This window comes from Mytilus galloprovincialis, chromosome 1 (assembly GCF_965363235.1).
Source record: "Mytilus galloprovincialis chromosome 1, xbMytGall1.hap1.1, whole genome shotgun sequence".
Taxonomy (NCBI): domain Eukaryota; kingdom Metazoa; phylum Mollusca; class Bivalvia; order Mytilida; family Mytilidae; genus Mytilus; species Mytilus galloprovincialis.
Window position 1 is genome coordinate 5,077,341 of NC_134838.1, and position 14,793 is coordinate 5,092,133.

The window sequence follows — 14,793 nt, forward strand, 5'->3', positions numbered from 1 at the left end:
GTTCATGAACATTACTGTCGATTTTCAGTTCATGAATTGTTCATCAAATGTTCATGAAGATATGATGAACTGTTCATGAAATCTGTTCATGAACAGTTCATGAAATGTTCATGCATATTCATGAATTATTCATTATCATCTCACAGGGGTATTTGGACTAGATCATGGATGACCAGACCTGATGTGAAAAACAGGGAAACCAGTACATTTCTGGGACTTTTTACCAGGTTACAGACCCAGGGGCTGATAAAGGAATTAATAAATTTAATGCACTTATATATACTTTATATTTTGGCTTACCTTCCTAAAAAAATGTTACTTGAATCAGTGATTAAGAGACTTGGGTTACTCAAACCTCAGATGACTTGAATAGATTTGTCGGATTGCCCGTCAATTTCTTCGTTTATATAAATTTGTACGTAATAGTGTGTTGATTTTGTAATACCTTCTTTAGTCCAAATAATTATGACGTCTTGGAAGAGGGTTGTAATGGGGGTACCTTCATGACGAACAACAGTAAATTTTTTTGCCAAATGACGTTAACGGTAATTTTTGGAGTGTGACGATCGAATCAAGTGTACACTTCTCAGGGCTACTCTGGCTCCCAAAAAGTTGGAGCCAGAAAAATCGCCAGCGCCTACATTTTGTCGCCAGTTTGGAATACTTGGAGCAACTTTAGAACCAGCTAGAGTCTTTATTTCTTCTACTAAATTTAATTTTCTTATGCACTCAGCCTGCACTTTACATCATTTAACATGTAATACTGAGTAAGTTATTGCAGAGGGTTTATATACATACAACAAAACAACATGTGTACTTTAATTTCTTTTGTCAGTATTTCATATGTAGAAGAATATAAATAAGCTTATGGTCTTATATGCTACAGAATTTAGTGAAAATGTTTTTAAATTAAAAAAAAAAAGAATAGAAAAAATGGGTTTTTGAATGAAGAAAACAGAATAAGAGGTGTTTAAATTTGCAGAATAGTGAAAAATTGTATTAAAAATAAAGAATACAGAAAAGATGCCCAAGGCACCCTACCCACCTTACCCATATGTTGTGTAAAGTAGATAAAAATGTGTTGCATAGATCGTGTTTATTCTAACCATTCTAGCCATTACTATAAAAGTAACATCATAATTACATAAGTCAAGTAGCAACATAAACATGTATATAACCATCTTGGTATGGCTCTATGAAGTCAATTCTTGAAATGATCCCAGACATCAATCATCTATCTTCACCATTACCAAAAATTAATAGCTTCAAAACTAATATGAAAGAAAAAAAATTAAAATCATATTTTATGGACTTGTAATTTATCATCTTGGACTTGCACTACATCTCCAACTTGAATAGTTTCTAAATTGTTTCCTGTTTGGCGATGAAACTCTCTTAGCGTCGTTATATACTCGGATTTCCACTGGTTCCAAAAATGCTCCATTAAACTCAACTGTTTAATCAAATGTTTATGCAGTTCTTGTTTTCCACTATTCACGGCAATGTACTCAATATTTGGTTGTGGATACGGCGTTAAAGTTATTCTTCTTCCTTATAGGAAGTGTGACTGAGTTAACGGCTACTATCCTCAATATCCGGTGATACGTAGGTCAATGGTTTATCATTAATGATGGCTTCTATTTCTGTCAGAATTGTTTGAAGTGTATCCATGGTAACGTAAGATCTACCTAATGTTTTCCTCAAACAAGTTTTTGTAATTCCTATAAAGCGTTCCCACCATCCACCATACCAGGACGCTCATTTGTTGTTTTTATAGTGATATTAAGATGATAACATAATGTTGACTGCTGTACCCCTATTTTTGACATTTTTTACTCTTTGAGTATGTTTGTTTTGTTCATGCATCGTTGACAATGTTATGGAATTTGATACGACTGTCATACAAGTGAGAGGTTTAGCTAGCTATAAAACCAGGTTCAATCCACCATTTTCTACATTAGAGAATGCCTGTACCAAGTCAGGAATATGACAGTTGTTATCCATTCGTTTGATGTGTTTGGACTTTTGATTTTGCCTTTTGATTTTGGATTTTCCTTTTTGAATTTTCCTCGGAGTTCAGTATGTTTGTGTTTTTACTTTTCGCATGCATCCAAGTGTTTAAGCAGTGTTGCATTTAGGATGAACGGTGAACTTGTTGCACCAAACAAAATAGATTTAAATCAATATGTTGTAAGAGTACTGCTGGGATTATCTGTGTTGCTCAACCAAAACCAGGTGCTCCGCAGGGCGCAGCTTTATACGACCGCAGAGGTCGAACCCTGAACAGTTGGGGCAAGTATGGACAAAACATTCTAGCGTGATACAGCTCTGAATTTGGATTGTGATCAAATTTTTGACATTACATGGTTTTTTTTTACACAAAACAAATGTCAAGATTTTACAAATTTTACAATTAAAGATTTCTTCTTCAAACTTTTTAAATCTAAAATTAAATAGTTGACACAGCATAGGTTTCTGACACAGAATGAATGTGGTCTAATGAACTTAAAAGTTTGTTTTTGCCTTTTAGCAATTCACTATGCTGTTGAATATTAATCCTCTCAAAAAAATGTTTGAAGAAATTTTCTTTTTATTTATGAAATCTGAAATGAGAAAAATTTAACCCCCCCCCCCCCCCCCCCCCCCCCCCCCATTTTTTCACATCCCCGTTTCCCTTTTTCCAAAACTGATATCAATTCAAATTTCTAATGGAGTTTGCAACAATAACTACTCTTTTAAATACATCATAAAATATTAAAATGTAAAATAAAGTGCTTGTTATCACTGAATGGTAAAGATTGGTTGGTAGTAAAAGTGAATATACATTGTTTATTGTATAAAACAATAAAAAAAACTTCATCAGCAACATTTTATATTGGCAAATTTCCAATGAAGTTATTTACATAAAGTTATTGGCAAATAAAAATAGAAAATGACATCATAGTCATGTCTGGCAAATGTCCAACATACATTATCTAAAAACATTTTAGATAAGATAAGGAAATAAGATGTAAAAAAACTGCTTGTTATCACTGAATGGTAAAGATTATTTTAATTTATCAGTTGGTAGTAAAAAGTGAATATACATTGTATATTGTATATAACAAAGATTTAAGTTGATTCTGGACAAAGAAAGATAACTCCAATTAAAAAAAATCTTGCTATTGCACAATATTTTGCAATTAGATATTTCTTGCTTACTATTCTGGACAAAGAAAGATAACTCTAATTAAAAAAAAAATTTGCTATTTCACAATATTGTGCAATTAGATATTTCTTGCCATTGCGCAATACTGTGCAATTGAAAAGACTTGCTATTGCACAATACTTAATATAATAATTTTAGATCCTAATTTGGACCAACTTGAAAACTGGGCCCATAATAAAAAATCTAAGTACATTTTTGGATTCAGCATATCAAAGAACCCCAAGATTTCAATTTTTGTTAAAATCAGACTAAGTTTAATTTTGGACCCTTTGGACTTTAGTGTAGACCAATTTGAAAACAGGACCAAAAATGAAGAATCTACATACACAGTTAGATTTGGTATATCAAAGAACCCCATTTATTCAATTTTTGATGAAATCAAACAAAGTTTAATTTTGGACCCCGATTTGGACCAACTTGAAAACTGGGCCAATAATCAAGAATCTAAGTACATTTTTAGATTCAGCATATCAAAGAACCTAACTGATTCATTTTTTGTCAAAATCAAACTAAGTTTAATTTTGGACCCTTTGGACCTTAATGTAGACCAATTTGAAAACGGGACCAAAAGTTAAGAATCTACATACACAGTCATGACAGTTAGATTCGGCATATCAAAGAACCCCAATTATTCAATTTTGATGAAATCAAACAAAGTTTAATTTTGGACCCTTTGGGCCCCTTATTCTGTTGGGACCAAAACTCCCAAAATCAATACCAACCTTCCTTTTATAGTCATAAACCTTGTGTTTAAATTTCATAGATTTCTATTTACTTATACTAACGTTATGGTGCGAAAACCAAGAAAAATGCTTATTTGGGTCCCTTTTTGGCCCCTAATTCCTAAACTGTTGGGACCTAAACTCCCAAAATCAATACCAACCTTCCTTTTGTAGTCATTAACATTGTGTTTAAATTTCATTGATTTCTATTTACTTAAACTAAAGTTATTGTGCGAAAACCAAGAATAATGCTTATTTGGGCCCTTTTTTGGCCCCTAATTCCTAAACTGTTGAAACCAAAACTCCCAAAATCAATCCCAACCGTTCTTTTGTGGTCATAAACCTTGTGTCAAAATTTCATAGATTTCTATTAACTTAAACTAAAGTTATAGTGCGAAAACCAAGAAAATGCTTATTTGGGCCCTTTTTGGCCCCTAATTCCTAAAATGTTGGGACCAAAACTCCCAAAATCAATACCAACCTTCCTTTTGTGGTCATAAACCTTGTGTTAAAATTTCATAGATTTCCATTCACTTTTACTAAAGTTAGAGTGCGAAAACTAAAAGTATTCGGACGACGACGACGACGACGACGACGCCGACGCCGACGCCAACATGATAGCAATATACGACGAAAAATTTTTCAAATTTTGCGGTCTTATAAAAAGCGATTAAAATCTCGATCTTTCTCATCTAATCCAATATGTAAGAAAGCCTTTTCTATGTCCATGTTTATTGCGTACTTCTTGGTTCTAAATCCCATTAATATTTTTGTCAAGTCGTTCAAGTCTGGCGGAGTTGACATTAGGCAATTATTCAAACTTGCGTGATATGGCGACTTTTTACCGCTACAGTCGACTATACGAATTGGTGTTGTTGTCGAATCCTTTTTTACGGCATGATATGGTATACGAGTGCTTTTACCATTGTCATTTTTATCATTTACCTTCTCTATGAACCCCCTCTTCATTTGGTCTTCAATAATTTCTGAATATTTTCTTAATAAATGTGGTTCACGACTTAGTCTTCTAATTGTGATTTCTGTTCTTGTTTAAGCGATCATGATGTTTGAAGGTAAGTCTGGATGATCATGTTTCCATGGCAACTTAACCGAACAACGCTCATTTTCAAATTTCATACAGTCTTGTTGATAAGTCTTTACAAAACTCTCCTCATCGTCCTGTTGTGTTGAACGTATTTCTAATGATTCTAGATTCCAGAATTTCTCGATCTCGCTTTCCTCTGCATGGTGTGAAGTAACATTCAAAAGAACTGATTAAGGAATGGATTTCTTTCTGTTTCTTATTACGGGTCCAGATAACAAGTAACCAATTTTTGACGCTACAGCTGTAGGTCCATTCCCTCTAATCACGTGATCTTGAACTATATCCCAATAATAATCGGCTCCAATTTTAAAGCTATCAGCGTTATTTGCAGGATGTGCGAGCTTTAAATCTTTCAAGTATGGCAAATTGTGTGTAAGGTATTTTGTCTGGTTTTGAAGTGGGACTGCAATATCTGGAACAATCAATGCATTACCTTTGTCAGTTTGTAGTTGAACGGTTGCTGTATCCAAATGGCGTTTATTCTTTTCCTTGTCTCCAAAAGCTGACAGTTCAATTGTGTCCCTTCCGCTTGGTCTTATCTGTAATTTTTTGGCTATGCTCTGAGTGATGAATGAACGTTGGGCACCTTCGTCAAAAAATTCTAGCTTCTGTGATATGTTTCCCGTATGATATAGGTGCGATAACTGTTTTCAATAAAACGCTTGTGTGTTGTGAGGTAAACATTACTGCGGTTTCTGGTTCTTCTGTTTTTACCAAGCTTACAATGGTTGATTTCTCCTTGCTGTCCTGTCCTTTTCTATCTGTAGCTTGTTCCCCGCAAATACTGGTGTGATGTTTCTTGTTGTATTTCTTACATCGGTTACGCGATTTACACTCGGAAACACCGTCACTACAGGTTTCCTAGACAGTTGAAACATTTTTTCTTTTGCTTTACTATGTTCAGGCTTTCATTCACGTCAGAAATTATCGTGCAATTTCCCGGAAAATGTACACCAGTGCAGTAGATGCATGGACGTTTTTTGTCATTGAAACATGAATTGTTTGTATTGAAATTTCGCTGTTTTATTACGAGCTTCGGTCAGAAATATTGCGGTAGTATGTAGACGGTCGCGGTCGGTAAATTGTCCCGCTTCAAGATTCTCGCTTCTTTTGTGATGGCTTTTCTGAGGTTGTTTGATCGCTATCATATTCACAGGCAATACTTTTTCTTGTTTCTACTGGTAGTTTACTAATAATTATAGGTACTGGTAGCACGCCATACATTTCTTGTGCCAAGACCTCTTACGTAAGACCTAGGAGGTCTCCATACCTTCTTAGGCTGGTTAAATCATTTGTCAGTGAAGCAAGATCCATTAAAGCTTTCATGTAGACATGAATTATCTTGTGGAGTGATCCAAAACGCTCTTTGAGTAAATTGACGGCTGTAGTGTCATTGGCATTTGTCAGTGTGAAACCTTCAATAGTTTGGGCGGCATGACCATGGAGTTGGGCCTTCAAGTAACTAAATTTCTGTATCTTGGTCAAAGTACTGTTGAAATGAATAGTTGATTCATAGGATCCCAAAAGGTTTGCCATAGTAAAATTTCCCCATCAAAGTGCAGTAAATCTAGTTTAGGTAATCTGTGCTTTTGACTGCTATTTGATTCCGAAGAAAAGCCTTGGTTGTACAAATTATTTGAAGACTGCAAGTCACGATGGGAATTTTGCATAAAGCGAAAATTGTCAAAATGGGTTGGTTGTCCATTAATTTCAGTTTCATTGCTGTGTATAACATTGGCATTGGTAAGCGATGAATTTGTTGGGTAAGATGGTGTAAAAGTGTTTGCATTTGGATCTAGAGACGTTGATGCGACATTTTGAGAAAGTAAATCAGAATGTGTAATTTTTCTAATTTTCCAAGGTTTAGACTCTAAATTAAACATATACTCATCAGACTCTTGAATTTCCTCTGCTACATCCTCCTCCGATGTAAATCCAGTATCTTTTCATTCAAATCCACAATTTAGTCCTCTGTTTTTGTTCAATTGCATCCGAAATTAATTTCACATTGTCTTTGTCTAAGTACGAATTCTTTTCAATCTCATCAAATTTCTTTAATAACTTTGTAACTTGCCCTCTGTCCTCTTCATACTGCTTTTAACTTTGATTCCATTGTTTCCGACAGTCACGGCACCATAAATGTTGTGTAAAGTAGAGAAAATATATTGTGTATAGATCGTGTTTATTCTAACGTCTACCGGTAGCCATTTCTATATAAGTAATGTCATAATTACATAAGTCAAGTAACAACGTTAACATGTATATATTCGTGCTAAATTCCAGACACCATACTGCTACTAAGACCCTCTTAACCGTGTATCATCGTACAGCGGATACAGGTCCTAACCAAGCGGGCATGATCGATTTTGAACTGACACAGTAACGAAAATCTTTGTTTTGTTTTATCAACATTCAGTGTACATTTCTCAACATCATGAACATCTGAAATTCCTGCTCCAAAATAATTTTCGCATTGATTTTTTCCTATTTATAAGACAACTTTTATATTCTAATAAGAACAATTAACTTGTAAATGTGCAAATAGTTGTGAATGTCAACACCAACTTTCAATTACCGGTAGATACAATTGTCGAGACATTTACATGTTTTACATGAGAAAGAAAGCTAATACATGGCAAAAGTAATAGTTACATACATGTACCAATAATAAACCTACCTGTGATTACTCATTCCTTGAAACGTTTTGGGTAATAAACAAGTATGAAAATATTTTTTTTTTGTGTACGGTGTATAGCAACTTAACTATGCACTGTACAGAAGGATTTATGTGGTCAGCTAAACACAGTACACAACGCTTCTTTTGGAATAAAATATCGAAAAAACATATGCATGAAAGATTTCGACGCCAATTATTGATACAACTATACTTATTACACACGCACAGTGGCCTTCTATCGGAAAAAGAGTTGCAATGAATATAGAATTATATAGGATGAGACGAGTGCCACCTTCTTTGACAAGTATTTGCACATGTTTTTAGTAATCGTTCTTGTTTTGGGAAAATAATGAGACATCTCTAATCATCAACCTACGACCAAATCATTTCTTAAAACAACAATTATGTTTTGATTGAAGTACACATTGATTTTATGTTAACAAAACAAAGATTTTCGCTACCATGGTTCCTCAAAATCGATCACGCCCGCTTGGTTAGGACCTATATCTGCTGTACTGATTGATACATGGTGCTCTTTATCTCTTCCCATAACTCAAAAGACCTAAACATATAAATTCTAAAGCCAAAAGTATGTAGACATATCTTAGACATGTCTTCTGTAGTTAGTCTCAATCATAGGAAAAAGTAAAATTGAATTACCTTTCTTTATTCGGGTTTGCTCCTTATTTGGAGCATTATACACAGTACGTAGAAGAAGTAAATATGATCAACAATGGTGGCCAGTTTTGTTATTTTTGTATCAAAACTGATGGCAGTCAAAGACAAATTATGTCTGAATTTGCCATTTTTTTTTACGGAAAAAAAGTAAAACAATGTTTTTTAACAAGTTGATAATTAACGATATAAATGGATTACCTGTAACAACAGATTATGGCACCTGTTGTAGCCGTTAATTAGCTTGGGGTCATAAACAAAGTCATAAACTTGTCACTAGGTAAAATTTTGTACAATTCATTTTACCAATTTAAAAGATCAAGAAATGAAAATTTTTACATGAGGAAAATGTTGGCGACTGAAATATCGCCAGCAGCCATATTTTGTCGCCAGATAGAATAAATCAAAGAGCTGAATAGCTCTGAGGGGAAAGACGGCCATTGTTTCTATTTTTTTTTTTTGGGGGGGGGGGGGGGGGGGTGTATATTTTGATAGTCGTCATGGTCGTTGATATATAGAATGAAAAAAAGAACAGCTATAGAACATTTAGAAAGGTTGACAATATTGAAATCAATTGTTGTTTAATGTAATTTCGTTTCCTTAGTTTAGGATTCAATTTCATTATTTGGACCAATGGAAGAGATCTGCATCTTCTCAATCTAAACATTCAATTAAAGTTGATAGTTAATTATCTAAAATTCAACTGAATCCTGTCATTTAACACCAACTACGGTACAATATTTTTTTGAAATCTTAATTGTGTACCACTGAACTGCAGGCTAGGGCCATTTTCCATTTTTTTGTGACAGTTCCATAAGATTTTATTTTTTTTTCTTAAGAAAGTTAGGACCGAAAAATCTATTCAGTTTTAAATTTCCATTGATAAAGTTCCCAGTTACAACTCTCATCACAGGGATACAGGTACTAATAAAAACAATATGTCATTGATTGATGTAAGCTGTGTGAAGCTTGTTTCCAGATCTTACATTTTGAAATATTTGTAAATTTCATGAATAAATAGGTGTAAACTACAAAATGTAACATTTCTATATTTTTTTTTTTTTTTTTACCATTAGGCCACACCAATTTAATTCCTTGTTCGACAGACCCGCCTGCACCTATTTTTTTCAAAACAGTTTTTTTTTTTAATTTTTTATATTCCCGCTTCCTGCATCCGTAAATGTAATCGTGTCCATTTCCCGCACCGTTTGTCTTTAGATCAAAATCTTTTAAACCTGTATATAACGATTTTAAACCTATTAGCACCCCACCACACTGTACATATCTGTGAAACCAATTAATCCCAAGTTGGAGTGCTCCCAAATATAACAGCGGAAATACCTATACAGAACAAAACATAGGTTTCTTTCCCCCCTACTTATATTCCCTATCACAAAATGTTCATTGTTAGAATAAAATACAAGGAACTTCTGAAACAGTTGCCTTCAACTGCAATTACCGGTATATTGTATGCTGGCGAAACAAAACTATCCATAGCCGCTGTTTATGCACCTGTCCTGATTGATTCAGGGACCTGTCGTTCAGCAGTTGTCGTTTGTTGATGTGGTGCATTGGTATTTTCCCGTTTGGATATATAAATTAGATCGTTGGTTTTCCTGTTCGAATTGTGTACACTAATGATTTTGGGGTCCCTTATAGCTTGCTGTATGGTATTGATCAAAGCCCTGTGTAAAAGGCCGTACTTTGACCTGTGTTTGTTATTATCAGGTTGGGAACAATACCCCCCCCCCCCTCTTTTAAGACAAGGGGTCATTTTACCATGTTTACTGTTGTAGAAAAGAAAATAGAAATACCAAGGATTTGTAAAGTGCTACTATACAAAACCTTTGATAACTTAGAATTTTTTACTCAAAAAGAGGTTTTATACAACATATTTTTAATAACTTTTCTAAAAGAGGGGTCCACTTATTTTGAATAATATTAAACTGTTAAAGTAAATGTGTTAACATGGTTAAAGTCCAGAAATATTACAAAATTCTTGGACCATTTAATACCAGATAGACAATGATTCTTTGGGAAAATATGAGCCCTTTTGTACTAAAAAGTGTTTTTTACAAAAAAATATATTATAAAGTTGTATTGACCCCTCATTAAAAGGGATATTTATAACATTAAGGGGTTGTTCCCAACCTGATTATGACTTGGATGGAGAGTTGTCTCATTGTCAGTCACACATACAAAGACCAGATTTAATTATTCAATTATTTCTTGGTAAACAGGGGAAAAAATACTTCATAAATAAAAGAAATGTCAAAGTACAAGTGATAAATCAAGTTTTAATATTGTCAAATCCTACTATTTTATGTTTACAAAAAAAAAATATAATCGCTCGCCTTTACTTTTCAAGCTTCGCCTCAAAAATTTGCAATTAAATATTTTTTTATTAAAATTTTCAAATCGCTCACTCGCCCCAATTTTTGGAGTCCAAAAATCTGTAGAACAAGAAATTAAATTGGTGTGGCCTTACAATGGTTATGTTGGTACACAAAATTTAGTTTTAATGGAAGACTACTAATCATACACTAAATGTCACATTTTAAGTGTTCAGATACATTACCTTTAATTTAGTGGATAATGACTCATCAATTGAGGTGCTCCTGAATTGGAGAAAGATTCTCAAAACAGAATTTTACAGAAAAAAATGAAAAAAATCGTTTCTCTCCCCAATCTCATGTATCCCCACAGGCTTTGTTTACTTTGAAAGTTGTTGACCTACAAATTAAAGTATTGCATGTTGATGTTTGAATCATCTACAGCAAATATAAATAGTGTAAAGGAGAGCTCAAGATATGATAATTTTGAGAGAAACTGAAAGGAAATGTGTAAAAAAGTGTTTAAAGTCTGTTCATGTGTGTGTCTCTTTCTCATCAGTCTCAGTAAGATTTGTTGGGGGTTTTCCACACAATAAAAACAAAATGAATGATGTGAGGGAATCTCACTCTGGTCAACCCCACCAATATATAGTGGATTGACGGCTTGAAGCCGTCTTTCCCCAAAAAAATCGCAAAATGCGACAGTGTCGACGCACCGCACTGTCCTTGCTTTCTTTTAGACAAACAAAACATGCATTGACTGATTTTGACGAATCACATTATTTTTTTTCTCCAAAAATGACGGTAACGATAATTATATGACGAATCACAATAAGGATATTTTAAAGTCATAAGAAACCTCAAATCAAAAAAAACAATGCATACGTTTTTTTATAACTCAATGGATAGTTTTCATTGTAAAACTTATGTACATATACTTTTTTCTGAAGAAAATTCTTTAATTTATTCATATTTAGAAGAAGTTTACTTTATTTTAATTGCTTCCTGGAAGAAGCAATCCCCCCCCCCCCCCCCCCCCCCCCGACATATTTTCCGTATGCAAAGTGACCTCAGTGTGACCCATCTCGTAAAAATCCGGTGATCACAATACGCCTGGATGTACTTAAAATAAACTATTATCTGAATTTACATGTTAAACACGTGCTCAATTTCCATGCTTTTTTGTTGATTTGTTTGTCAATTGTTGACAAACAGGTGACAATCGTAAAACTTTGGCTTCAAAACACGAACTTTAATTACCTGCCATATTTTCACTACAACACTGACCGAATGAAAAAAAAAATAACGCTTATACGAAATTTACACGAAAAAAATAATAAATTCGTGCACAGAAGACTAAGTTTATGATGTTTGTATGCATTTGTTCAAGAATTGGAAGAACAATATTTTTCACCGGTCACTCGTTTCTTATGACTTTAAAGAATTTTAACCAATTTGACGCTATTAATGCCATGGTAGCCAAAATGACTGATGCCTGGCATTAAAGGGCATTACTACCCCCTTTGAAGGCTATTTTAAATTTTTGCTTTGACGCCTTCCTGTGATAATGTAAGGCATTCAAGAAAAAATATAGAAAAGCCTTTCATTCCTCATTATTATTTTGACTATACGTAGAAGGGGGGGGAAGGGGGAAGGGGTTAACGACCTTGAGTAACCATGAGGGTTTCCAGTAACACTTAGGGGGGGGGGGGATTTAAGACCTTGAATAACCATGAGGGTCTCCATTAACACTTATAGTTAACTTTATTATACCTGCCCAGACTTTGCTGTAACCAACGACTACAAAGCAAGCAATTCTTGCGCCTAAATTCCATAATCTAGATGGTCGGTCTTTAAACAGGAAAAATGTCTCCCTACTTGGGGTTATGTTATACAAGTTATTTGTATTACATATATTCTTTTTCTGAGGCATGTTATTGAGGGTCAAAAGGCTGACCCTTCTTTTGAAAAACAAGCGTCTGCATAACCATGATCAGTAAGGGGTCTCACTAATTAGCGACAACAAGCGTCAACAAGCGACAAGAAGCGACAACAAAAATTATTTTAGCGACAACAAGCGACAAGAAAACTATTTAGCGACAAGAAAACATTTTTTTTTTATTAGATATAAAGAAATTTGTATGTAATGGTTTTTTTTAAATATACGAGCAGATATGTCTTATTAAAATGTTTTATTATATAGATAAGATAAGATGACTTTATTAGCACTAACACATTGACAATAAATGGTTATGGCAACAAATTAAAGACTAACTACAATAACATATATACAATGAAGGAGTGACAGTGGATAATTATGAGAGAAATATATAAAAAATAAATGAGAAGCATATACATTATTACAAAAATCAAGTACCTTTTAATAATGAGTTTCTCACCAACAAGCATTCATTCAAATAGTTGACAACAATTTTTAATATTGTTTGGGAATTACTATTTAGAATTGATATAAGCAAGTTATATAATAAGGAAGAAAATTTGTTGTTCAATAGAACATTATTTAATTTTTTAATAAGGTTATCTCTCACATATTTATAGGAGGAACATTTTAAAAGAAAGTGAAGTTCATCTTCAATGTCTCCATGGTTACAGATAGACGAAGAAATGAAACATTTGTGAGAAAGAAAGAGATTGTGAAGTTTATATTAGTATATTGGTAGATGAAGAAATTTAACATTTGTGAAAAAGAAAGAGATTGAGCTTCTTTTTTTTAATTTTTAAATATGAAGAATATGTATAAGATAATGTATGAATCTGTTTTCATCAAAGTCAAAGTATGAATAAACGAATGGAGATATATATGGAGCAGGCATAATGGAATATAATATTTTGATTCATTTGCTTAATACTATGCTCTAAGTGTACTCTTGTTATGTCAATTCGATGCTTTATTTGTAAAACTCTCAGCCACGCTTTGCCATCTTTATTATTTAAGCGTGTTTCCAGACCCCACGACGAGGACGTGGTTCTACCTTGGGGTCCATATACAGATCACGTACTTTTGCGGAAAAAAAACCCAAAAAAAAGGTCAACTTTCCTTTGAAGGATTTATTGAAACAAAAACATGAAATATTATTTCCTTTCTAACAGTATAATTCATTGTTCTTGATAGGAACAACATTAGATGTGGCTTCACCTTAAGGTAATAACAGTACACACAATGTGGAACATCAAATGAGATTAACGAGTCGCGTGTCCCCTGTTTTATTGCTACAATAACATCCAATTAACACCTTCAACTTTGTACACACGTCAGACTATACAATTACACGCGCCAGACTATACAATCATTGTAAATAGTGAACACCTGTTGAAAACTCAAGATTGTCATTAATTTCCTTTCATCTTCAATCAATATGCCTAAACATGATAAATATCGTTTAATGAGGCAATAAACAAATAAAAAGATGAAAACATTCACATTTCAATTTTCTTTTCCTCCTGTTTGGTTTCAGTTCTTTGTATTTCACAATTTGTGTCAATATTTTCAGGACAATGATGCACAAGTAATTCATTTTGCGAGCTTAATACATATTGCACGAAAAGAGTTTTAAAATACAAATTATAAGATAAATAATATGTTCTAAAACACAAGGAAAAGTAATCTCATAATACAATAATTAAACGTAATACTGGCTGTTATTCATAATAGATGATAAAATATTATGTAAATAATGTTTCATTTTTTTCTATCAATTTTAACTTTCTTGTCGCTAAAATTATTTTCTTTTGCATATTCTTTTAATATTTATTGCAATAATTAATTTTAATTAAAAAAAATGTTTTTTTGTCGCTAAATAACAGCTAAATAGTTTCTTGTCGCTTGTTGTCGCTAAAATAATTCTTGTTGTCGCTTCTTGTCGCTTATTGACGCTTGTTGTCGCTAATTAGTGAGACCGTCAGTAAGACTTTAAAACTCTGCACAAATCGGAAATATTCTAAAAATGCGGGTTAGATAAATGTGTTTAAAATAGATTTTCTAAACTTTTATTTACAATCCAAATGTTCGAATCCTTGTTCAGTATATCAATTAAACGCGCTATCTAATAATT

The 14,793-nt window shown here is 33.3% G+C and overlaps 1 protein-coding gene across 1 annotated transcript in view; it reads right to left on the minus strand.

The window, feature by feature from the left end:
- Window positions 1-12,715, minus strand: part of LOC143063562 (tafazzin-like) — a 32,072-nt gene extending 19,357 nt beyond the window's left edge. The window contains exon 1 of the mRNA XM_076235781.1: window positions 12,494-12,715. Within this exon, the coding sequence (XP_076091896.1) occupies window positions 12,494-12,653 (160 nt within the window). The 5' untranslated portion in view covers window positions 12,654-12,715. The remainder of the gene's footprint in view (window positions 1-12,493) is intronic.
- Between the last annotated feature and the right edge of the window lie 2,078 nt (window positions 12,716-14,793).